General features: G+C 40.5%; 1 protein-coding gene across 1 annotated transcript in view; it reads left to right on the top strand.

Annotated features, from left to right (window-relative positions):
• Window positions 1-976: 976 nt before the first annotated feature.
• The window catches only part of LOC126188397 (ADP/ATP translocase 1-like), a 37,193-nt gene continuing 11,301 nt past the window's right edge, over window positions 977-26,868 (top strand). Inside the window, exons 1-3 of the mRNA XM_049929999.1 lie at window positions 977-1,160; window positions 17,701-17,959; window positions 18,413-18,647. Of these exons, the coding sequence (XP_049785956.1) occupies window positions 977-1,160; window positions 17,701-17,959; window positions 18,413-18,647 (678 nt within the window). The remainder of the gene's footprint in view (window positions 1,161-17,700; window positions 17,960-18,412; window positions 18,648-26,868) is intronic.

Here is a 26,868-nt window from a genome sequence, read left to right as displayed (position 1 = left end):
TTCATAGGCGTGTTAATAACACGTCAAGTCATATTGTTGCTACATCTGAGACACAATCCTCAAAGACCTGCAACACTTTCGCTTCTAAAGCAAAATTAGTTACATTTGGGCCTCGTCGTCAAATAATGAATCCTGCCTAGTCGTCAAAGATGGGAGTCCAGAAAACCTGCTTCCTCTGATCGCTAGGCAACAGTTCAAGCAAATCGTATTAATGAGTTTTATTACGAAATGAAATTTACAGATAACTTTGTGTTATACAGATGCGTCGAAAGCAGAGAGCGACATGCAAAATAAGCAATTTTCTTAGTTTAAACAATTCGAAGTCGCTCCTATACAAGTGCTGCTGGTGTCTCATTTCTCTCTGATATCCCATGTTTCCCTTCAATTACCATAGTTACATAAGAGATGAAAATAATGGAAATAACTTCATAAAACTGTTTCTAAACAATAGGTGCTGGAGCACTATTATTTGCTAACTGACACCGCCTATTTCATTGCGTGTAGGTGTTTCACATGTTGTAATGTAACGGTCTCATTACAGTCGGGTCTCATCTTGTGCTCTTGCGATGACAAGAAATGCGCATTACGTTTCGTAGAACTTGCTATGACGTGTAGCTCTTTGGAAAGGTGGGATCAAAACCTTCCAGTCCAAAATAAAATTTCTTATGTTTTTCCCTCTTTTATCAATAAAACAAAGAAAATGCTTTTCACGCAATTCATTATTTATTATAGTCATGTTAATTAGTTTGTCTGGTTAAAAAAAGCAATTTAATCATAACTAACTCATCGTGGATCCAGAGAAAGTGAACGCCAAAAGAAACCAAAGAGTTACTATTATGCATTTCACAGAAATTTTAAATCAGTAGTAGAGTTTTATAATTCTTTATCATGAATCACATATTTCCTTCCTGAGAGTTATGAAAGGGAAAATGTTTCCCTGAATTAAGTCTCACATTTAAACTGTGTATTGCTCTGAATGCCGGAAGATGAGTCGTCTAAGGAATCTAAGTCGAGTCGTCAGTCCCTTCTCCTGGACATGCTTGCTGGTGGCACAGCATCTGCAATTTCAAAAACCATAATGGCGCCTATGGAACGAGTTAAACTGCTGTTACAAGTGCAGACCAAATTGAAGAAAATTGAAAACAAGGCAAATTACAGAGGTTAGTATTCTGCAGGGTGCAGTGACAAGGTTTTTTTTTCTCAGTTTGTCTCCTCACTTTTTTTCTAGTTTGAGTGTCAACACACACACACACACACAGGGAATGTGTGATGCAAATTCTTCCCGTACGAGAAATGGGCTTCAGAATTAGAACAAGAATACGCAATAGACAGAAGCGACTATCACATCATAAATGGCTTCTCTCTCTCTCTCTCTGTGTGTGTGTGTGTGTCTGTGTTTTACAATGAATTAATGAATGAACAACCACTGATTGTAATAAGTTATAGTTCTCTCTGTGCGTTCTCAATCCAGACTATTGGTAATTCCCTGTTAACGATATGAGGTGTTTCGAAATCTGTCTTACATGTCCACAGCGGCCCAGTTAACATCAAAGAAAGTTGTTATTTTTTCGATTACGGTACCCTAATCAGCTATTATATACGCGCCACAAGTTACTGCCATTTGCCGGCGTCAGTCAAAGACGTAACATCAATGTGAAAAATTGTCTTGAATCGTGGCTCATAGTTAATAAAATAAATAAATTTTGTCATTAGTCACAAATGCTGTTAAAGAAGAATAAGCTTGTAACTAGTATGCAATATAATTTATGACAAGTGCTGCAGAATTCATGGGTATAGGACCATGATAGAATATTTACTTACCGTAACGACACTATATTGTATACTTGTCTTGTGAGTTTATTTCTTACAAGTGAGATTTTCCTTATGGATTATATGTCACGTGCCTTCGTATAGAAATAATAACACTTGTTTTTGTTTATCTGTGCCAAACTTCGTAATGAAGGAAATATGCTTGTATATAAAAGATCAAGAAGTTTTTATGTGAGAAGTGAATCTGTTTATGTAACTTTCTTTTTTCATTTATTGTTGATGGAAATGATCTAGTGAGAATATCGCTAAGTTCATAGGAACGGTTCCAGGTGCAGTAGGACAACACAGACCTGAATAATCAACGTACAAGTTCCAGACTTAGTGACTATTCTCTAGTTCATATAAAATGCTAATGATATTCTGCCCATTTACTTGACAAAGTTTTTCCCAGTCTTTCTTTCATTAATGAAACTGTCGAACAGGTTCGAATTCCTTAACTAGATTTGGAAGACGAGCCATGGAAGCTCGAGCACCGTAGGCATTTCTCAAGAGTCAAATTCTCATTTCAGCTCATGAAAAAAGCACTGAGATAGCAGTTTCGTCAAATGGAATAAATGCTTCACTGTGTTCAATGTGAAGTAGAAACTTGGTGATCGCCTGTTGTGGAATGGTATCGAGCATTTTCGAATTTTTAAAAAGTGACTTTGCTCACCGAGATTTTGCCTTCTACATCTGCTACTGAATCTGAATGGAAGTGTTTAGTACCTTTTAAATTCCGCTATCCTAAATACACAGCGAGTATTCAAAAATTAAAATGATTAATTTGGCAGTTCACCGCGTAATATGGAGGTAACTTTTTGTCGCAATTTTTCCCTTAATGAACTTTGATGTGAAAAACACCATCAGTATGATTTGCTGCTTACAACTGTATACCTTTTTGAGTATATGAATATCGACATGTGCAGAAAATATATACGTGCAAGATCCTCTAGCGAAGCAACTCAAACGTCAAGGCATATAGGAACTATTTTTAGAACAAAGCAGACTTTGTAAGAAGAATTTTTATTATTTTTGTATCTCTCTGATAAGAAAGGAGCGGATGATCACTACTGTCAGTGATCATGACCTTACGTGAATCATCCTCCAAAACTCGAAAATTCAAAAATGGCAAAGGATTTGTTATATTTCTCATTCACGGTGATAAATTGGGTAAATGTACGGAAAAATCAGCAGCATGTCACACTTAATTTAAAGCACACATCATCTCGATATTTGTACAGCTGTTTGCACTTACGTCCCGAGAGATCAGCACTGTAAATGTTTTCTTGAAAATTTTCGAGAATTCACGAGAACAAATGCCGTTCCCATCTTGATCCAATTTTTAAACTAACGAAAGTTGTGACTTTCGTTAGTTTAAAAACAACAGCGCTTGATTATCTTCTGATAGCAGTCGACAAATAGTCAAGTTTTCGTAAAGAAACAAAACTTAGGCTATATCCATAATGTTCTTTCCAAATTGTTATATTCTATATACATTAAATATAAGATTTTTAACAATCAGTATTTACTCCAGAAATTATTGCCAAAAGTGAATTATTGAAAAAATGATTTGGATATTGTCATCTAAACATATTTTGTGTCCGCAGCTCCTGGTCTTGCTGTAGCGTTCTCGCTTCCCGCACACGGGGTCCCGGGTTCAATTCCCGGCGGGGGTCAGGGATTTTCTCTGCCTCGTGATGACTGGTTGTTGTGTGTTCTTTATCATCATTGACTCGCAAGTCGCCGAAGTGGCGAACTAAAAAGGACTTGCAATACGGCGGCCGAACTTGCCCGCATGGGGCTTCCCGGCCAACAATGCCATAAAATCATTTCATTTCATTTTGTGTATTACCTTCCTGTGCATCATGAATTTACAATTGAGGACTTTGTGAGTCGCAGACAAATTTTCCATTTTGTACACTAAACACTTCACCAGAGTTAGGTATATAACATCTACCTGACATCAGTATACTTGAAGAATTTTCGAAAATATCAAATTCCTGGTTAGAGAAGACAAAGTTAATATTGACTACTGAAAACAGCTCGATTTTCTCCGTTCCGTTGACGAACGTATGTTGGGTAACCATCTGGAAAATCTTCATAAGTTAACTTCCTTTCCACCTAAAAACAGTTTTATTTATTCTTCTTTACAGCATCAATAAAATGATTAACTGTTACAAGAAAAGCAGTTTCTCAAGTTTCAGCTTCTCAACTTCAATTAGATAGAGAAAATTAAGCCATTTTTGCCTCACAATGTTTGTGAATTTTTTTCGTAACTGAGTAAAGCCGAAGAAAATTTTGGAGAGCATGGACAACGCTGCTATACAGAAACGGTAAATAAATTAAATAATGGAATGAAAAGAAGTACCCCAAATCCAGTTACGATTGAAACTCATAACGTAGCATCCAATGCAGTGTACAATGGGATTTTTGACTGCTATTTTGTTTTGTTTTCGCTGTTCACAATTTTTACTTCGTTTATCGTTTTATCTACACGTGTCATATCTGCCTTCGTACCCAAAAGCAGTCGACACACTAAACACAGAGCACAGTGCTGTTAGCTAATAACTTTAGCCTAGGATGAAACAGACGTAAAGCTGTCAGTGATGGCCGAGTACCTTCTGTTTTTATCGATGCAATAAATCTTATCAGTCATTGCGTTAGAGTCTTCAAGGAGTGCACGATTCTGACCAGATAAATTGGAGAACCTATCCTGCAGAAGCGTAGACTGTAAAACCCGGTCCCTGGTGATGGCGGAGGTGCGTCATGGCATGGATTCACAAGACATCGAAAGCATGTAAGCAGCTATCCTAATCCATGACCGCTCAGCCAACACACGCAAATCAAGGAGTTTGATCGAAGTTGAGAACCGAGTGAGATGGCGCAGTGATTAAAAACACCGGATACCGGTTCAAATGCCCGGACGCCCATGCAGATTGTTCTCCGCCGTTTTCTTAAATCGATTCAGACCCTTGTCAGAATGGTTACCTCCAAAAGGACATATCCCATTTCCTTACCTATCTTTAGCCTTTCCAAGATTGTTTTCTGTCCCTTGTGGCATTGTTGTCGACCTTTCGTGAGACCACAAATCACGCTCTGTGGCGACACAAATGTGTTCAGCGTGTCAGGTCACCTGGAGGATGCTTCGCGTATGTGGAGAGTTCCTCACACTTCTATAGGACAATCTGGGAGCTATGGGGTAAAGGTTCATGATCACGTTACGAGATATCCGCTATCAGAGAGGCCAGAGGCACAGTAAGAGGAAAGTGGTTTGCGCGCTTGCTCAGACGAGTGAAGTTCTAGCGTGGAACATCAGCCGCCTCATTGCCAGCTAGATTTTTGTTGTTGTGGTCTTCAGCCCTGAGACTGGTTTGATGCAGCTGCTCCATGCTACTCTATCCTGTGCAAGCTTCTTCATCTCCCAGTGCCTACTGCAACCTACATCCTTCTGAATCTGCTTGGTGTATTCATCTCTTGGTCTCCCTCTACGATTTTTACCCCCCACGCTGCCCTCCAATGCTAAATTGGCGATCCCTTGATGCCTCAGAACATGTCCTACCAACCGATCCCTTCTTCTAGTCAAGTTGTGCCACAAGCTCCTCTTCTCCCCAATTCTGGTCAATACCTCCTCAATAGTTATGTGATCTACCCATCTAATCTTCAGCATTCTTCTGTGGCACCACATTTCGAAAGCTTCTATACTCTTCTTGTCCAAACTATTTATCGTCCATGTTTCACTTCCATACATGGCTACACTCCATACAAATACTTTCAGAAATGACTTCCTGACACTTAAATCTATACTCGATGTTAACAAATTTCTCTTCTTCAAAAACGCTTTCCTTGCTATTGCCAGTCTACATTTTATATCCTCTCTACTTCGACCACCATCAGTTATTTTGCTCCCCAAATAGCAAAACTCCTTTACCACTTTAAGTGTCTCATTTCCTAATCTAATACCCTCAGCATCCCCCGACTTAGTTCGACTGCATTCCATTATCCTCGTTTTGCTTTTGTTGATGTTCATCTTATATCCTCCTTTCAAGACGCTATCCATTCCGTTCAACTGCTCTTCCAAGTCCTTTGCTGTCTCTGACAGAATTACAATGTCATCGGCGAACCTCAAGGTTTTTATTCCTTCTCCATGGATTTTAATACCTACTCCAAATTTTTCTTTTGTTTCCTTCACTGCTTGCTCAATATACAGATTGAATAACACCGGGGAGAGGCTACAACCCTGTCTCACTCCCTTCCCAACCAATGCTTCCCTTTCATGCCCCTCAACTCTAATAACTGCCATTTGGTTTCTGTACAAATTGTAAATAGCGTTTCGCTCTCTGTATTTTACCCCTGCCACCTTCAGAATCTGAAAGAGAGTGGAATCCGTGTATCGATTTTTATGATCGTTCGAGGCGCTGGACTACTGAAGACACCATTAGATGTCTCTGGTCTCACAACCACGTGATCCTAAACTGCGGTAGCCATTCTAGCAGATAAATTAATGCAACAGCTCATTGTATCTTCAATTAGTATATTCATTTCAATTTTGGAAGCTATTTCTACCTTTTTTCTGTGAAAGAACTTGCGAACATCATACTCGTTATGCATTCCGAAAAGTAACAATAAGTTTTCAGAGTTGTAAATAAGTATCCGTTTATAATAAAGACGGATTCCACGTTGAATTCGGTAAGTTAGTTCTAGGATCGGAAAAAGGAGACGTGGGCATAATACAGGTAACAGGACCATTTCAATGGCAGCAGCATTCATTTATCACAGCGCTCTTGACATTTATATCCTTAATCATCATACCACAGTGAAATACATGGTAGAGGATTTTTCCCATTGTATCGCGTAATAGTGTTACTAGTGGTCAGCGTTAATTAGTGTAGCGTGACAGGGCGGGACTTTACTGATTTTTTGGACAACAGTGAACTCCTGTAATCTGGTTATGCTTATTTATGGATTGTTGAATACCTGTTCTTTCATTCCTGTGCTAGTAGTTGTGAGCCTGAGTCCAATATTGGGAAAAATTGGCAACTGAAACATTTTTTCTACAGCCTGACTCTCATCACTCCCATTATTTACTCTAGGTATAGCAATTAAAAAGTTTTATCATTCAGATTCGAAAGCTGTTAATAGCGCCTCAATAAACCAACAATCACAAGCCATTTATTTAAGTTTCTGCAACACTATTTGTATCGCTGAGACACGTGCTATATTTACAGCGTTGGCCGTGTCCTACGTGAGCGACGGAAGCGAGCGACAGCTTCGGGCGACAAAACACAATCCATGGAGGTAGAATAAGGGGAGATGGCGCTACAGACTTACGCCGTAAGTTGTTTTGAAGCCAGTGGGCGGGGCGTGCCGCCATCTTGGATCCCCCAAAACATTAACAGACGAGTGTTTACAATTGCTTCTTGTTCGTTGTTTCTGTCTTGTGCACGCGATATTTATTTTATATAGTAAATGTTACACTGTTTTAGTGAACAACACAGCATAAGGAACGCAACTGGCCTTAAATGCGTACTCGATATAGTAATACGACACGAAAATATGTTGCTTCTGGCCTCAGTACAGTAATTCCTTTTTGTTTATACACTTCGAATAACAGATATGAGAAGTGTGTGCTATGAAAATCGTGCTTTCTTAACCCATTTCTATTCACTTTCATTGTGTTTGTGTCGATAATTGATAAAGCAGAACTCCAAAAGCAATGATTGATAGTTTAAAGGCACCTATTTGTATTCGTTGCATTTTCAAGCCAAATGCAAATTTTCAATGTTCAAGTTTGCAAGAAACTTAACTTATTTCCTTTGGTGTCCCTTAGATGTATGGAGGGATGATATGAACAAGACAGCTGTCATGTCAACAAAGTGAAAGATTCGTTAAATTACGAAGGAAAAGAACGGAATTTAAGATTGTCAGGCCCATTGTAGTTTACACATCTGGTTTGTTCATAAATTGTACCTACCAAGTGACATTCAGTGTGACAAATAACAGCAATTTACAGGGTAACACGACAACACAGTGATTAATGTAATGATCTAAATAGCCTGACTTAGATGGGGAACTTTACTTTAACAAATATGTAACCAAACTTATAATTTAACCACCGTAACATGTAACCTATAGCTTGATATCCTTAAATGATAAAGGTCAGAATTTACTTTCGTTATTCGTCATACTTACTGTGCTGCACGAAACTGAGTACACGGCTGCACGAAATTTTTAAGAATTTGCAGAGGTAAAATCACGATGTGTACGTGTAGTTCATTTAAGGCCATACATTATTGCGTATGAAATGTAACCAATATATCTAACTTGTATTTAAAATTGAGACCGGAATGATATCTCTTTTCAATCTTGAGGTATTGGTTGTTACACTACTGGCCATTAAAATTGCTACACCACGAAGTTGACGTGCTACAGACGCGAAATTTAACTGACAGGAAGAAGATGCTGTGATATGCAAATGATTAGCTTTTCAGAGCATTCACACAAAGTTGGCGCCAGTGGCGACACCTACAACGTGCTGACATGAGGAAAGTTTCCAACCGATTTCTCATACACAAACAGCAGATGACCGGCGTTGCCTGGTGAAGCGTTGTTGTGATGCCTTGTGTAAGGAGGAGAAATGCGTACCATCACGTTTCCGACTTGATAAAGGTCGGATTGTAGCCTATCGCGATTGCGGTTTATCGTATCGCGACATTGCTGCTCGCGTTGGTCGAGATCCAATGACTGTTAGCAGAATATGGAATCGGTGGGGTCAGGAGGGTAATACGGAACGCGGTCGAGACGAAAGGCATCTTATCCACATGGCTGTACGGATCGTGCAGCCACGTCTCGATCCCTGAGTCAACAGATGGGGACGTTTGCAAGACACGTCTCGGTCACCTCTTGTTCGTATTGACGGCACTTTGAACAGTGAACGTTACATTTGAAATGTGTTACGACCTGTGACTCTACCCTTCATTCGATCCCTGCGAAACCCTACATTTCAGCAGGATAACGCGCGACCGCCTGTTGCAGTTCCTGTACGGGCCTATGTGGTTACAGAAAATGTTCGACTGCTGCCCTGGCCAGCACATTCTCCAGATCTTTCACCAATTGAAAACGTCTGGTCAATCGTGCCGAGCAACTGGCTCGTCACGTTACGGCAGTCACTACTCTTGGTGAACTGTGGTATCGTGTTGAAGCTGCATGGGCAGCTGTACCAGTATACGCCATCCAAGCTCTTTTTGACTCAATGCCCAGGCGTATCAAGGCCGTTATTACGGCCAGAGGTGGTTGTTCTGGGTACTGATTTCTCAGGATCTATGCACCCAAATTGCGTGAAAATGTAATCACATGTCAGTTCTAGTATAATATATTTGTCCAATAAATACCCGTTGGTGTTTTTAATGGCCAGTAGTGTCTATCCGCGGACGGGTCGCTCGCGGCGCGTCCGAACCGTTCCTGCGCTTCGGGAACCTTGTGGTAGTAAAAATCGAAGTATCTCATAAAAGGTTCAATATATCGAAAAGACGAATTTTGGAAATGACAGCACGCAGAAAGGACTATTTTATCATACGAGGGTTATCCACAAAGTACATTACGTTTTGGAATTAAAAATAAATGAAGTATTGGAATTTTTTTATTATATACAGATGAAAGCCACACTTAAATACTACTTTTCTACATAGTTGCCATTTAAATTAAGGCACTTATCGTAGCGTCGGACGAGCTTGGAAATTCCTTCGTCGTAAAATTCGGCCGTCTGCGCCTTCAACCACGTGGTTACCTCTTCTTGAAGCTGTGCGTCGTCATCAAAACGATGCATAGCCAACCACTTCTTCATTGCTGGAAATAAGTGGAAGTCGCTCGGTGCCAGGTCGGGACTGTACAGCAGATGAGGAAACAACTCCCACTTAAAAGATTCGAGAACTTCACGAGTGACATTTGACGTGTGGGCCCGGGTGTTGTCATGAATCAGCAAGATCTTTGAGCCCAACGTTCCCCTGCGCTTGTTTTGTATTGCTCTTCTGAGGTTGTGCAGAGTTTGGCAATACCTTTGAGAGTTTATTGTAGTGCCTCTTTCCAGGAAATCCACAAAAATCACACCTTTTCTGTCCCAAAAGACAGTCGCCATCACCTTCCTTGCCGACATTGTCTGCATGCATTTCTTGGGTTTTTGGGGGGAATTTGTGTGCTCCCACTGCATTGACTGCAATTTTGTCTCGCAGTTCACATGCTTAACCCATGTTTCGTCACCAGTAACGATGCGATCGAGTAATGAGTCGCCATCTTTCTCGTAAGCGTCCAAAAACGTTAACCCTGCAGCCATTCGCTGATTTTTGTGAATCTCTGTCAAGATTTTTGGTATCCATCTTGCACAAAACTTGTGGTAACCAAGCTTTTCGGTAATGATTTCGTGCAACAAACTTCGTGAAATTTATGGAAAACTCATAGAGAGTTCCGTTATTGTGAAATTACGGTTTTCACGGACCGCGGCATCGACTTTTTCGACAAGTTCGGCAGTCACTATGCTGGGTCTTCCACTTTGCTCTTCGTCGTGAACGTTAGTTCGGCCATTTTCAAATTTTATGACGCATTGACGCACTCCACCTTCAGTGATTATGTTGTCTCCACACACTTCACAAAGCTGCCGATAGATTTCTATCGGTGTACAGTTTTTTGCAGTCAGAAACCTTATTATAGTACGCACTTCACACTTCGCGGCATTTTCAATTAACGCTGACATTTCAAACTGTCACAGAAACTCAATGGAGTACAGCACGAACCTCTCACTAGCACGGCAGGATGCCGAGTGAGCGGCGGAATGCCATGACACCAAGATGGCCGCGCTAGCCCCGCCCCTAACGGACACAAACGAAAACGTAATGTACTTTGTGGATAGCCCTCGTATGATTAACAGTCGATACGTTTTTGCAAACGCGTGAACAGAGCGAAAACAAGACTCCCTGTATCTTACACCATGAGTATTTGTCCAAATTTTCATAGCCAAACAAAGGGAGAGAAACAGGTAAACGGGGTATCAAAGTGACTAGTATGAGGTCTAGTTCGGCATGAAAATATTTAACTGCTTGAAAGTAAAAAGGGTAAGGAACGAAAACTTAAATAATAAGCTGAGGAAAAATTGAAATATTTCACGAAAAGCTGCTGTAAATGGTGTGTCAAAAATTTCATCTGTTCAAGACCCAGCTATTTTGCACTTAAAAAGATACATTGGAGTGGTATTTAAATGTCAAAAAGGCTTCATTCGAATCAAGTACATTAGGAAGGCAAACGAGAAGTCACTGAGATCATGTTTTCTGAATAAAACTTGAAATTCAGAATTGGAAGAAATCAGTCAAATATTTTATGAAATGGTTTGTGTAATAGAAATAAGTGGATCAGACAAACGTTCTATGTGCCTTTGAATGACGCTTGAAATCATGAATAGAAAATGAAGTGCGCCTAACGTTCCCTTATATTTTTTTTCATAATTTGAGACAAATTGTCACACAAAAGTTTGACTTTCCTTTAAAAAATTTTGGGAGCTTTACTTTTACAGGCTTTTTAGAGTAACTGAAACGCTTGGCCTGAACACTGACTGCTGATGAATTACGTTCGAAACATCAAATATCTGTAAAATTTCGTGGTTCATTGTAATTCATTAGGAATTAAATGTGTGTGATATACTCGCTACCACTACATTACAGCTAGCTGTTTTTCAGTGGTAACAATCTGTGTACTTATGTTTGTATTTAGTGTACTTAGTCATGTGATAGTCATACCTCAGCATTTATTGGCTGTTAAAAGGTATTGATCATGTAAAAAAAAAACATTCGCATTTAATTTATTGATGAGATAGTCGGATGCTCCTCTGCTCATTCACGTGTATTCGAAGCATTTGTCTGGTGATCTTGTAGTTGACAATACTTATGAAATTCTCCATGGAGATTCCTCCCTTTGTACATTTTATGCACAGCATTCCTTTTTGCTTTATTTTCTTAAGTAAACCTAATTCTGTAGCCTTACTCTCCAGCTACAGTATTCTACAGGTTAAGGACGCCATTTTATAGAAACAGCTGGTTGGCTCTAAGCAGCCATCTTGTAGCGCTACATGGCCGCTCGCACGTAGGACACCCAAGGTTGTCGCCTGATGCTGCTGCTTGTCACTGGAGTGTTCCGTATCCAGAAGTCGCTTGCTGTCGCTCGCTTCTGTCACTCATGTAGGACATGGCCTAATACTATCACCCTTCAAAGCATCTCCCTTTCCTCCTGACTCACCCTGTGTGTAAGTAAGAATTTTATCACGAGGCCAGCCGAAAAGTAATGCCTTCGAATTTTTTTATGTGCAAACTCTTTGAAGCTTTTTAAATAAAATAAACGTTCTACATCTTTTTCTTCATGTTTACATATTTTTTCCTCAACATAATCACCCTTTCTCAACACAATTACCCAGGTGAAGAACACATTTCTCGCAACGAGAGACCAGTTTGTTGATACCGCCACTGTGGAATGTTTGATTTTGTAGATGGAGCCACAACCTAATCTCTGGTTGCACCGCTTCTTCCTCACTATAAATGTGAAGAATTCGAAGGTTTTCTTTAAGTTTTGGAAACAAATGAAAATCGGTTGGCGGCAAGTCGGGACTGTACGGAGGATGATCGATGACAGTTCACTCAAAGTGTCGGATTGTTGCAGAAGTCGCAGCACTCGTGTATGATCTGGTATCGTCATGCTGATGGAGAGGGTGCTCCATGCGTGAACGAACTCTTCGAATTCGGGACTTATTACTGCACGCTGTTTCTCTTCTCACACACCGACATAGTTAACGTCCCTCGCCGCCATGTAACACGCTATAATTTGGGGGCCTCTAGTGACAGAAGGCTGCAAATATGTAGACATGAAGAATAAAGATTTGGAATGCTACAGTTCAATTCTTTTATCTTGGCGGCTCGCGCATGCCCGCCCAGACGCGGGAGATTGCTGCGTTGCCAGTTGCATGCGCCAAGAGAAGCAGCGCCATAGTACAGTGTAGTTCGCAAACTACGTTTAGGGGGAAGCGCGCAGTTTATGAAGTAAAGCCACCACGGCCGCATTAACCCTTTCCCTGCTACAGAGACGTGCTCCCCGCATTCCACGCAGTGCGCGATTTTGTCATCACTGCACTGCTCGCCTGTACAGACACATGGTGTTCCGACTGCTTTGACACACTTATCATTCGATTTCACAAAAACTACTTGGCCCAAAAATTTGATTTTTACACGTCTTCTTGACTGATACCTTCCCCCATAAATGACTTAATTTTGTTTCGATGTTTAACGTAGTTATTGTGCAGCATTAAATGTAGTAAACCATTGCAAGAAATTTTGAAGAGTTTGCGGAGGTAAGAGTCCATAGCGTATACTTTCCGTATGGTCGTTTTTAGTTACCACTAAAAATTTCAAAAAATTACATTCAAACGAATAAAATTCATGAAGTAGGACATTTAGATATTGTTTTAAATAAAGGTTTGCACTCAGAACTTTTCGCTTAGCAACCAAACACTTTAACCATTACGCTAACGCAATTCGTCATTCGACAGACTTCCTGGAGGACTTTAAAACATCACGCAAAATACAAACACTGTTCGTATGACAATGAATTACTCACGTTTCGTCGAAGTACAATAGGAAATAAACAATTAGCGCTGTTCCTTATTGCGAAAAAGCGATTAGTGAGAATGATACAGACACCTTTCCTCGCTATCGCCTGAATTAGGAGGCTTATTGCTTGTGTGGTTTAATTAATTAATATAATATGAAACAATTGGTATAAAGAATGCTTTTTCCAAACTGTCTATACAAGAAAGTCTATCAAGACATTGCTTTTGTTCAATTACTTGATTTATGACTGAAAGTTTCTAAAACTGGAGACGTTCGTTCGTGCTCTGCACTCCAGTCGAGCTCTGGCAACGTCGTTCTCTGTTCATTGTCTGACTGTGTTTTGTGGCGTCTGTTTTTTGTGACGTCAGATGCACAGAACGAACCTAAACTCGGCCGCCGTCGTAATGACGCGCACTTTAATAACTTTGCTTCATTTAAAGCTTTCACATAAAAAATTCGGGTACATTACTTTTCAGCATGCACTCGTAATTTTCGTTTGTTATTTTTATTAGAGAACGAAGTTTTGGGGCCATTGGGACTGCGAGAGAAAATTGTATCCCCAGAAACTGCTCTCTTACAAATAAGAAGAAAATAGATAAAGATGAAAGAGGTACTATTCATTTTTCCGCACAAAAGGAAATTGGTCCGTTTCTGTGTAAACGGCATGATAACCCGGTTTTCTCTTCAGTATCAAATAAAACTGGTGGAATGAGAGAAACTAATGCTAAAAGATATTCTCAGTGGTCAAGGAAACACATTGAAGTTTCTCGACCTTCCATTCTAATTGTATACAAGCACGTGGAACTGAGTGAATGGATCAAAACGTGAGTACAGGATAAATTTCCGCAACAGGAAATGGTAATTGACTCTTTTCAGTTGGTTATTGGGTGTGTCTGTACAGTGTACGCAATGCGTGGATGGCAATGGAAATACCTTTTCTCATGTAAATTTTGGAATAGAATTTGTGAACGTGTACTTGAGCTGGTGAGGTACGCCACTGAAAGGATCTGGACAAGCCCAGCACTCCTGTACAGTAGTAATAGATGAGCTCGAGTTTGATTTAATGAACCATCTGATTGTGAATATACAGGAGCTCAAAAGAAGACGATGTGCTGATGACATCAGCGTGTACCAAGTGTAGGAATGTAGTGTGGGACTGTTTGCTGAATGTTATGTTCCTTATCATACGAAGTAATTTGCTGTTTTTGTTTTTGATTTTTACTTTGTGTTCATGTGTAATTTATTTCTTTTAGTAAAATAGTACAACCTTTGCATGTAAATGTATATGTTCCATTAAATAGCGCTTTGCATTACATAGAAAGTGATTCTGTGATGACTGTGAAGGGTAAATGTGTCAGATTGAGGTAAGGGACCCTGGTCCAGAAACGACCAAATCGTAGGTTATAAGTAGACCGCGGATTTTAGGTAAAAACCTATTTTGTTCCTAAGTTCCTATTTGCAAAAAAAATTGTGCTTATGCGTTTCATGACTATTTACACTTAATAGCGTTAATTATATAGGACCTAAAAAGCCTATTTCGACGTCAGTGCCTATTTTTGCCTATTTCGGCTTTAAGATCCTAAAAAGTGCCTATTTCATCATATAAGACAGTGGCTCCAACTTTTTCCATACTATACGACAGATGAGAAAAAATATTTTCTGCTCAGCGTGCAGCAAGGTGGCTAGTTGATATGCGCGCATGCTTCGTATTTGCCTAACACTTCGGTCTTTTTTTTATTTTCTTATATCTCTATCCCTGTTAATACCAGATTTGTTTTCGCTGGGAAAAAGTGAACGATGACCTGTTTTTAATTTTCCTTTTACTGCGGTGCATGGGAGCGGTAGGTGAAGTACCGTACTCGTTGCTGGACATATGGCACCTGACAGATGGCCGCCCCTTCTGAACAAGCGAATGGAATCTACCGGTGCTTCAGATGAAAACATCTTACTACTGGCAAATTATTTTTCGAACCGGAAAATTCACGTATAATACCTTTCACGAAACAGAGTAGTTTGATAGGACTGCCTGTAGACAGCAGCGAGAAAATGCGCGAAGGGCAGTAATTTAGCTATAGAGGGCGTCTACGATTAGCATTGTGATTTTTTAATCCGTGCTCAGCTTAAGGCCTATGAAACCGTTTCTTTGCGAAAATACACAGCTGGCCAGAAGCCTACGAACGAAATATTTTCAAATATAACATTTAGTACTCCCACGCTCAATTCTAATGTGTAACTCAAATCTTTGACCGGTTCCCATTCGCTCACAGAAGTTAAGCACTGTCGCGCTCGGCGCGTACTAGGATGGATGACCATTCAACCGTGCCGAGTGCTGTTGGTAGTAAGACAAGCAAACGAATTGTAAACAGTCTCTAACGACCTTCGCCTTCGACGAGACGTAAAGCCCTAAGTTTACTTCCTTTTTCTAATCTTTGAAAACACAAGAACTCTATGTCAGATTAACGAAATAGGTACTTTTTAGGATTTTGATGCCGAAATAGGCAAAATTAGGCGTCAACGTCGAAATACGCAATTTTAAGGTCCTATAGAACTAACGGTATTCAGTTTAGTTAGTGTATTTTAATTTATTTTTATTTTCTCTGCATCATTTTTATTAGAGCTTATTTTAAGTTTTATATAGCCTAAATGAACTACTGAAGGAGACAATTTAGGTGCCTAAAACACACTTTTTTACGACCTAAAAATCCGTGGTCCAGTTATAAGTGTCAATCTTTCTGATACCTCTGACGATAGAATACGTGTACTGATACTATTATTGTTAAGACTGTAGGGCAGACGCCGGCCGGAGTGGCCGTGCGGTTCTAGGCGCTACAGTCTGGAGCCGAACGACCGCTACGGTCGCAGGTTCGAATCCTGCCTCGGGCATGGCTGTGTGTGCTGTCCGCCGGTCGGAGTGGCCTAGCGGTTAAAGGCGCTACAGTCTGGAACCGCACGACCGCTACGTCGCAGGTTCGAATCCTGCCTCTGGCATGGATGTGTGTGATGTTCTTAGGTTAGTTAGGTTTAAGTAGTTCTAAGTTCTAGGGGACTTACGACCACAGCAGTTGAGTCCCATAGTCCTCAGAGCCATTTGAACCATTTTTGTGTGATGTCCTTAGGTTAGTTAGGTTTAATTAGTTCTAAGTTCTAGGCAACTGATGACCTCAGAAGTTAAGTCACATAGTGCTCAGAGCCATTTGAACCATTTTTTTGTAGGACAGGCAACTTTCGGAGGTGGTGTGTGGACCAAAACAATCAAGTCCAGTAAACAGAGGCTCTAAAATGAATATGTTGAGAACTATGTTCATTGTACAAGTGCTCATATGCCTTAAGGTTCGCATTTTAGATCCAAAGTTTATCAGACTTTTTTCTTGTTTGCTCCATACTGCCACCTCCGAAAGTTACCTACCCTCAACAATACCAGTACACGTAGGACTACAACGCACTAGACAAGCTGGCTGCGACTGCTTGGCTGCGGCAGCCAATGAAACAATGACGTTTCATTGTAGCCACGCATTAAACAGCGATGGTTTCCTGGCTGCAGCAGCCATTAGAATAAGCTGGATTGCACGGCAGCCAGCTGGATCCGCGCAGCCAGTTGTGAGGAAGGGTGTCTCGTGGAGACCACATGTGGCTGCCTTCATTCTCTGTGCATTTGTGGAAGCACCCAGATCTTGTTTGCACCCAGTCACAGAATTCGCGATGACGTTACATATGAAGAAATTTATTTCCACAATTGTGGTGTTTTACTGCTGATAGCTTTTTAAAAAAAATTCAGCTTTTTCTCCCCTGTGCAACCATTAGTAGTTAGTGTCATAAATCTTGGAGTTACTAGGTGCCACAGAATTTTGCAACAACAAATACTTTGTTTTAGTTTAAAAAAGGAGAAATAACTAAATTGTGACTATCACCATGTTACCTTCGAATTTATGAACATTTGCTTGACGCTATTTGACAGAAGGTATGTCAGACCTGCAGATTTCATTGTTTTGTTTTATGTTCATTTGATCTGCATAAAAATACAAGCAAACAGAATAAACAATAATATCGTTACAACAAAGATCTATTAAGCAATAACAAAATAATTTACTTGTGGCAGAAATTATATTTATCTAACTACAACTGACATTAGATTTAACATAATTATTGGTTAATCAGATGTACTTAACGAAAAGCTGATTAAATTTTGGAAATTTATTTGTCAGTAATATTTGATTAGTAATTCAGGATTAATTGTCAGTGACCATGTCATTTCTAGGTGTAGTGGATTGCTTCGTTAGAATCTTCAAGGAAGAAGGCTTTCTCAGTTATTGGCGAGGAAACCTTGCTAACATCATACGAGTTGTTCCCTTACAGGCCTTGAATTTTTCACTCAAAGACAGGTACAAGGAAATATTTCTTAAAGATGAACGTAACGCAAGTGTTTGGAGACTTTTTCTTGGAAATTTGGCATCTGGTGGAGCAGCGAGTGCAACATCTCTTACCGTTGTATACCCACTGGATTTTGCTCGAACAAGGTAACTACAGGCTATGAGGACATGACTAATTTTGCACGAACGATGTACACGAGATAAGACTGCAATGTCACTGTAGATCAAAGTTGCTTCTTTGCTTCTGTAATTCTCTGTCTTTGTGAAAACTGCACATAATTTACCTCTTATACTTTTATTGGTTTCATTTGTCATAGATACAGAACTTATTGAAAAAAGTTTCTTATATTTTGTACTTTTGCTAAACTTACAATGTAACATAAGACAACTAAGGGTTATTAAATAACGAAATATAGGAAACTATCCTCAGAATAGCAGGTGATTTTATGAAATTTTACTATCCAGCATCTTCAGAAGAAAATATTGTCTAATTTCTTTTAGCTGTATGTTGTCAATTTGAACGAATATTTTGTCAGTAGTATCTACAGTCAGATATAATTCTAATGCAGTTAATATTATAAGTCTCTTTTCTGATTGCAGACTGGCCGCAGACACTGGCAGGACTTCCGTTGATAGACAGTTCCGTGGTATGACAGATTGCTTGGTGAAAACATTCAAGTCAGATGGTATTGTTGGGCTCTACAGAGGTTTTTGGATATCCTTACCTGGTGTCATCATCTATAGAGCAGTTGCACTTGGAGGTTTCGACACAATAAAGGCACTACTACCTGAATCAAAACAAGATTCTATGGGTACATCATTGTGTATTGCTTTGGTATGTACACGTGAAAATACAATTTACATTTGTCTCTGTCAATAGGTACTATTCATAAATGAGATTACAAGCATTATATGTATTTATTGCGTATAATTTAGATAACGTGTTACATATCTCAAAGAAGTTACGTAAAGTATTTGAAAACCCTCCAACTTGTAGAAACTGCAAAAACATTTGAGCAATTTTCTTATCTCAGGAAAACTCAAGCGCGAAGCAAAAAAGATCATAAAAAAGTATGATTTGCTTAAAAAACGACGATAACTTCTTTATATTGATAACATTTCAGTTATAACGGGAAATTTTAAGGTAGATTAATGAAGAATCCATCATATAACTTCCCCATCTTTGTCACCTTCTGCCAATGCAGGCAATGGAAATGTTCGAAAACGTGAGTTACTGAATAAATCTGATGCAGCTTGAACGCCAAGAGGATGTTTGAGCAAGGAGCCCCTGTGAAAGACGTCTGTGCCCTATCATGAAGCATTTTACTGCAGGATCTGAAAATAATTAGTAGAAACAAGATGAAATATATACATACGAGAATTTTAGCGGCATCTGAGAAAAACCTTTGGAAGGTAGAATAAAGCTTATACAGGTTTCGGAGCAAAAGCAGTAAATAAACGAAATAAAAAGAAAACAAAGGCAAATTACTGTAGGTGAAAAGATGGTGTAGGAAACGTGTTGCAATGTTTAGCTGCATCATTTTGTAGGAATTTTATCGAATGTCAGCCATTTCTGGTTTGATTCAACCACATTTTACATCTAAATCGGCCATAAGAGTTTAGCGATGACACTGATAAACGTGCTGAATAGTTTCAGCTGTTGTGTGGCCTCTTATTTAGTCATTCTGCTTTTCTGCACAGAGTATTCTAGTGATCAACGTATCTTAAGGAATGATGCATAGGAGGAAATGTGCCGTTTTGCAGTAAGGGAACGGGCTCGAAAGCATTGAAGTTAAATGTGCTGTGTAATAACTGTGCCAGTGGAATACGAGAAGAAATGAACCGTTTATACGATGTAATTATTTGATTTATTGCGTATGTACCTAACACCGTTGGCAGGCACCACTTTCTTGCAAGTAACGCATTGGGAACAGCAGCTAGACCACTATCATTCAGAGGAAGAGCAAGAGTTAGGCCCTGCTGACTTTGGACATCACACTCTGTTGGGCCAATAACTGTTGAAGGAAGGTTCGCTTTAACGGCCCATCGACTCCGTGGTCATTAGAGATGGATGGTGGTTGTTGGGAAGTTTAAGGGGGACTAAACAGCGAAGGTCATCAGTCCCCCACATTAGAGATGGAGAAAGAGCTCGAGTAGAGAAGGGAAATCCGCAGTCCCCTTTTCGAGGGAACCATCCTAGCATTCCCCTTAAGCGATTTTGGGAAATCAGGGAACCTAAATTTGGATGACCGTGCGATGATTTGAATCGCTGCCCTAAAAAAAAGGCAGCCCAGCGTCTTACTACTGCGTCACCTCATTCGGTCACATGGCTCCTACAGCGCAATATGGCCGATACTCAATATTCTGCGTATATAATTTTCTTGGTTTTTCGGTTGGTACGTGCTTCCTACCTGCTTAACTACATCAGTGTAGACTTCTAAGAGCCATATAATACTACCAATCGTTCTGTCTAGCCATAAGGGAGACATGTGTAATGTTAACTGTGTTGCATGGAATAAATGACCTGCACCTACCAGTTTCGTTTAAGGTTCACAAATGTTGACTGTGAATGTTTCACTTAAGCTGTGGATAAGACATTAAACTGCTCTCTAGTCAAGTAAGTACCAACATAGATCTCCTCATGCCACAGTTTGGCAATCCGTCTTTGAGACAGTTAGAGTAAATAGATGGTCGCCAGTCCAAATCTTACACGTGCTTATATTAACCATTCAGCTATGCAGCTTTACCATTACATGTGGATCATACTACCTTTTTGCACATGCTCAAGAACGTGATTAGCCAGGAAGAACAGTGTCATATTTTACAGAAAACCTTCCTGTACGCTATTTTGTGCAGATATACAGACCATTACTAGGTCCACGTCTACATAGTAACGTCTACTTTTTGAACACATTAATTTTTAGATTTTTTATCTAACATACAACTGAAAACACGATACGATTGTAAAGATACATAAAGATACATAAAACAAAGATATTAATGAAAATAAAATAGTTTAGTGTAGAAACCTTTATAACATTTAGGTTAATTCTCATTATAAAGAAATACCAGTAGTCGACCACTGTCATTAGTGATATTTACTAAGAACGAAAGCGATGTCGCAACTTTATTGTAATTGAACCTAACTACGAATGAAAACATTTTGTAACAAAAGAGCTGAGTTAGTTTACTGCTACTTACATCGAAAATTCTGCGTCCCTTGGGAGTGTCAAGAAATTTTTTGCATTGTCTACGTATAATATTAAAGTACACTTTGCACAACGTCCTGCAGGGTCTGGAATTTTTCGCCGCAATATCAAGATGGCTTGGTCACTTTTTTCGGTATGAAAAGAAAGTCCTCGAATACTGCGCGGTTTGTGCGGATTCCACACGTACATTTACATAACTATTTTGCAATTCACAATTAAGTGCCTGGTAGAGGGTTCACCGAACCACCTTCAAGCTACTGCGTTTCTCCACCGTTCTATTCTCGTACAGCGCGCTGGAAAAATGAACACTTAACTCTTTCCGTGCGAGCTCTGATTTCTCATATTTCATTACAAGGGTCATTCTCCCCGTATAGGTGGACGCCAACAAAATATTTTCTTATTTGGAGGAGAAAGTTGGTGACTGAAGTTTCATGAGGAGATCCAGTCGCAACAACAAACATCTCTGTTTTAATTACTGCCTCGTCAATTCGCCTGTCATATCCGTGACACTCTCACACCTATTTTGCGGTAATACAAAACAAGCTGACTTCTCTATATTTTTTCGGTGTCCTCCGTCAATACTGTCTAATACGGAACCCACATCGCGCTGCAGTACTCAGAGGACGGACAAGCGCACTGTAGGCAGTCTAATTATTAGACCTGTTGCATCTTCTAAATATTCCGCCAATAAATCACAGTCATTTGTTAGCTTTCCCCACAACATTTTCTATATGACAGTTCCCTAAGTATTTAGCTGAATTCAAAGCCTTTAGATTTGTGGGATTTATCGTGTAACTGAAATCTTCCGAATGTCTTGTGATACTCATGTGGAAGAATTCACGCTTTTCATTATATAGAGTCCATTGCCACTTTTCACACCATACAGATAGCTGGTCTAAATCATTTTGCAGTTGGTTTTGGTCATCTGATGACTTTACGAGATGGTAAATGACAGCATCATCTGCAAACAATCTAAGAAGGCTGCTCAGATTGTCTAGTAAATCGTTTATACAGATTAAGAACAGCAGAGGTTCTAAACACTTCCTTGGGGAAAACCAGATAGCTCTTCTGTTTGACTTGATGACTTTCCGTCAGTGACTGTCAGTGACATTCGAACTGTGACTATTCTGAGGAAACAACGAATCCAGTCATACAACTGAGATGATATTCCTATACTCCTTAGGTACGCAATTCGACTAGAAGTTGTGATTCTTGAAGTTTTCCGGGCGTACTGAATGTTCGATGAGGTTTCGGGATTGCAGCCGGATCATGTTGACTTCATACCACGATTTTTCGGCTGGCAACTGCCCAGCCATCTTCAGGTGAGACTTTAAGTCATTATGAATAAACTGTCTTCTCTCAGAAGAAATTAGAGAGATCACCGGGTCGCAAGCCTTGTCCAGTTGGAACCCGCTGTCACCATTTATAAGATTTTGTGCTAGACGTATTTCCAAAGATTCTTTAATTGCTAAATCCCAAAACGTTCTCGCTGGGGCCAAGATTTTCGTGGCAGAAACTCCATAGCGTGTCCTGTGGTAATACAGTGCTCAGCTACAGCCGACTTACTGAGCTGCGAAAGGCGAATGTGGTGCTCATGTTCAACGCACCATTCATGTATTGTGCGTGTCGTCTGACCGATGTAAACATTGCCACACTGGCATGAAATTTTGTTGATTCCGGCCTTCCGCAGGCCCAGCTCGTCTTTCACTGAACCGAGAAGGGCACTTATCTTCGCTGGTGGCCGGAAGATTAACTTGATGTTTCCTTAGGATCCTGCCTACTTTAGATCAAAGGTTGCCGACGTAGGGAAGGAACGCCCTGGACTTGAACAGCCCTTGATCTTTTTGATGATGTGGGTGGTCACGTTTCTTCCTTCTTCGCGCTGTGCTAATTTGATGTGGAGAGTAACCATTACCTCTTAACACCGGCTTAGATATTCTAGCTCCTTTGTAAGGCTGTCTCCATCAGAAACAATACGAGCACGGTGCACAAGTTTGTGAAGGGTAATGGCAACTCGGCGCTTGCAGGTAAAGGTCCGTATGTGTGGGTTTACGGTAGACAGAATGCCCTAATGACACATCCACTCCCCTAGTAACCAAGACGTCCAAAAACGGCAAGCAACCATCCTTCTCTATCTCCATCCTAAACTGGATGTTCTTGTGGATTGCATTCAGATGTTGCAAGAAACGTGACAGTTCTTCTTCACCGTGGGCCCACACTACAAAAGTGTCATCTACATACCGCCAGAAGACTCCCGGCTTAAGTTCTGCCGAAACAAGTGCCCTTTCCTCAAAGACTTCCGTAAAAAAGTTTGCTACCAAAGGCGAGAGAGAACTGCCCATGACAACACCGCCAGTCAGCTCAAAATATTCGTTGTTAAATAAAAAGTAGGCTGAGGAAAGGACATGATGGAAAAGTGCTGTTATATCGGCCGTGAACCTATTGCTGATGAACGATAAAGAGTCCATAAGAGGAAGCTTAGTGAAGAGTGAGATGATATCGAAGCTCACTAATATGTTAGTTTCACTGAGTTGAAGTGACTTCAGTCTATTGATGAAGTCAGTCGAGTTCCTAACATGATGCGTGCACTTCCCCTCAAAAGGTCTCAGTAGAGAGGCGAGATGTATTGCCAAAACATACGTGGGAGCACCGATATTACTGACGATCGGCCTTAACGGAACCTCTTTTTTAGGGATCTTTGGAAGTCCATATAACCTGGGTGGCACACAACTATGAGGTCTTAGTCTTTTGGCCACTTCTTGCGGAATAGAGGAAGAATTCAGCAGATGTTTTCCTTTCCACTTTCGCTGTGGGATCTTTGTCAATCTCCCGATACATTGGTTCACTCAGCAAGTTATAAATCTTCTGTCTATAAACCTCACTTGGCAACAGCACTGTGGCATTTCCCTTATCCGCGTGAGGATCTTCTCGTAGCTTTCGTAGTTCGACCCTTTCCACGACAGAAATGTTGCTCTTCTGACGTGGAGCTTTCGTCAGTGCACGACATGTTTTACGTCTTCTTTCTTCTGCCGCAACACTAGGAACAGGTCTAACAGCTTCCTCAACAGCACTAATAAAATCAGAGGCAGGGTTTTCGGCATAGGGACGGAGTTCAGGCCTTTCCCAAGGACAGACATTGAAGTTTGAAAGGTAAGAGCCGAGGTACTGGCAGAAGTAAAGCTGTGAGGACGGGGCGTGAGTCGTGCTTGGGTAGCTCAGATGGTAGAGCACTTGCCCGCGAAAGGCAAAGCTCCCGAGTTAGAGTCTCGATCCAGCACACAGTTTTAATCTGGCAGGAAGATTCATATCAGCGCACACTCCGCTACAGAGTGAAAATTTCATTCTGGAAATATCCCCCAGGCTGTGGCAAAGCCATGTCTCCGCAATATCCTTTCTTCCATGAGTGCTAGTTCTGGAAGTTAGGCAGGAGAGCTTCTGTGAAGTTTGAAGGTAGGAGACGAGGTACTGGCAGAAGTAAAGCTGTGAGGACTGGTTCTAAGTCGAGCATGGGTAGCTCAGTTGGTAGAGCCCTTGCCCGCGAAAGGCAAAGGTCCCGAGTTTGAGTCTCAGTGCGGCAGACAGTTTTAATCTTCCAGGAAGTTTCATATCAGCGCACACTCCACTGCAGAGTGAAAATTTCATTCCACATGTGCAAAGCTCAACACGCGTTTTAACAATGTTGCGAAGTGTGCTGCAATAACTTTTTTACAATATGTGTGTTGTGGTGGAATACAAGGACATACACATCCCGCTAGAAAACAACTTGGATCATAACAAAACGAACCGTTATCTACTGGAACGTATTGTGGAGCAGACGACGTGCTCTTAACTAAATCATCTATGTAACGAAAAATGTTATCCATCTGAAGACGGGCATGGTAGCCTGAAACCAGTTATGGTAGTAAAATAAAACATTCAAAAAGTATTTGGGGCTGGTTGCGTCATTCACCAGTGAAAAAATCGATTTTCTGTGGTACGTGTACTGTATAGCTTTGTGGAGGTGCACGGCGCCCACTGTTCACACCCAGTTATGGTTCCAAACTTATGCTATGCTCGCATTAGTCCTATAAAGTGATCATCAGCAATGGAAAATGCATGAAACAACGACATGCTATGAGGAAATAGAAAAATGTATAGCAGCAATGTTTGACATATGAAGTTACACACTGTAGTGCACTAACTCGGTGAACAGAACACAGTCTCTTCCACGCACAACATCTCTCAGGCAAATGTCTACACAGGGATTGCATTACCTCTCAAAACCCTGTCACTGACTAAGAGTCACTGCAGTTATAAAGCTGAAGACTCGATTTATGTCTAAGATGTGGCAGGGAAATGGAGTACTTCGCATCCATCTTTGCTCATCTAAAGGAGGATGGTGAAATAGGTTTTCCATTGCTTTGGTGGACATGATTCATCAGACATGCATTGGAAGTCTCCTACTGACTCTGGTATGGGGAGGTTTGCTGTTAACGATTGCATGTAGATAGAACTCTATATTGCACACAGAACACACAATTGTATACCAGTCGAAAGCAGGTCATACCACACAACTGATACAGTCCGAGAGAACAACGGGAAGAAAGTGGTTAAATTGGTGATAAATGACCTACCACAACATCTCCCTCTCTCTAGAATGCGTCATCAGTCTACCATTAAAGTATACCTCGTTACAACACCTCTCAACCAATTACTCTTATCTACTTTCTATCATCCTTTAACGCAGATTCATGTAAATTTAGAGGCAGATGGTTCTCTTTATTAGGAATGCATCCAACAGAGCAGTCAGCTTGTATGTATTGCTATTACCTCGTAGACATACAGCAGAATGACGTTAAAAAAACGTTCATCAACTGTTCTGTAAGGTATTTGTTAGATGACGCCTCATGGTCGTGATTGGTAGAGAGTTCAGAGAGGCACATTGTAAATTCTGTTTGCTGGAGTTTAAAATACTTAGACAGTTTTGCACATGGTCAAACACACGATTCATTCTGTAGTTGTATATTGTAGTCTCCAAGCTGGTAATACAATGCTCTTTAACTAAGGAGAACGTAAAGTTTATCAGAGCCACATGTCCGGATACTTTAAATACTGTTTTTTTAGAGTTTAAAACACTTGAACAATCTTGCACAGGGTCAAACACGCGATCCATTCTGTAGCTGTGTATTGAAATCCCCAAGCTGGTCACACGATGCTCTTTAGCTAAGGACAACATAAAGTTTTTCGTAGTCATATGTCCAGACACTTTATAAAAATCTATAATATGATGCCAATAACTTTGGAGTAACACCTGGGCGTGTGATCCGACATACATAAATTTGTTACTTCACATTTGGCGGTCACCCAAGTTAAACAATCTATTCCAGCCGTCTTATAGCTGACTACGAAGAATTACTGTTTCCCTGGTTCCCAGTGCTTCCATGTCGACTTTTCTCGTATTCCTCTTGCTGTCACGAACTCGTTCACATGCACAAGAATTTCCTGCACCAAGCAGACATGTAAGTACTCCCTCATTCTCCCTCAATCTCCTCACATTTAGGCGTATTTCCCCTCAATTTATACGAATTTTCCGTCAATTTTCGTAATTTTACCTATTTTACGGTGTATCATTTCTGCTCATGTGGTCATGATCTTACTTCTGACCGTGTATTCTAAAATTGCTTGCAAATGTAGTGCAATTGTTAACTGCTAAACAACAACGCTATTTTTCTGTATGTATGTGTTTGACGGTTTCACATGCCCCCCCCCCCCCCCCCAGCCCATACTCAGAAACCTACTGCCAGTGAATCCAGCTTCCCACACCGCCCTGGACATATCACAGGTGGATTAGCCTTCGAACACCATCCT

This window comes from Schistocerca cancellata, chromosome 5 (genome assembly GCF_023864275.1).
Source record: "Schistocerca cancellata isolate TAMUIC-IGC-003103 chromosome 5, iqSchCanc2.1, whole genome shotgun sequence".
Classification (NCBI taxonomy): domain Eukaryota; kingdom Metazoa; phylum Arthropoda; class Insecta; order Orthoptera; family Acrididae; genus Schistocerca; species Schistocerca cancellata.
This window is presented reverse-complemented; position numbering and strand designations above follow the sequence as displayed.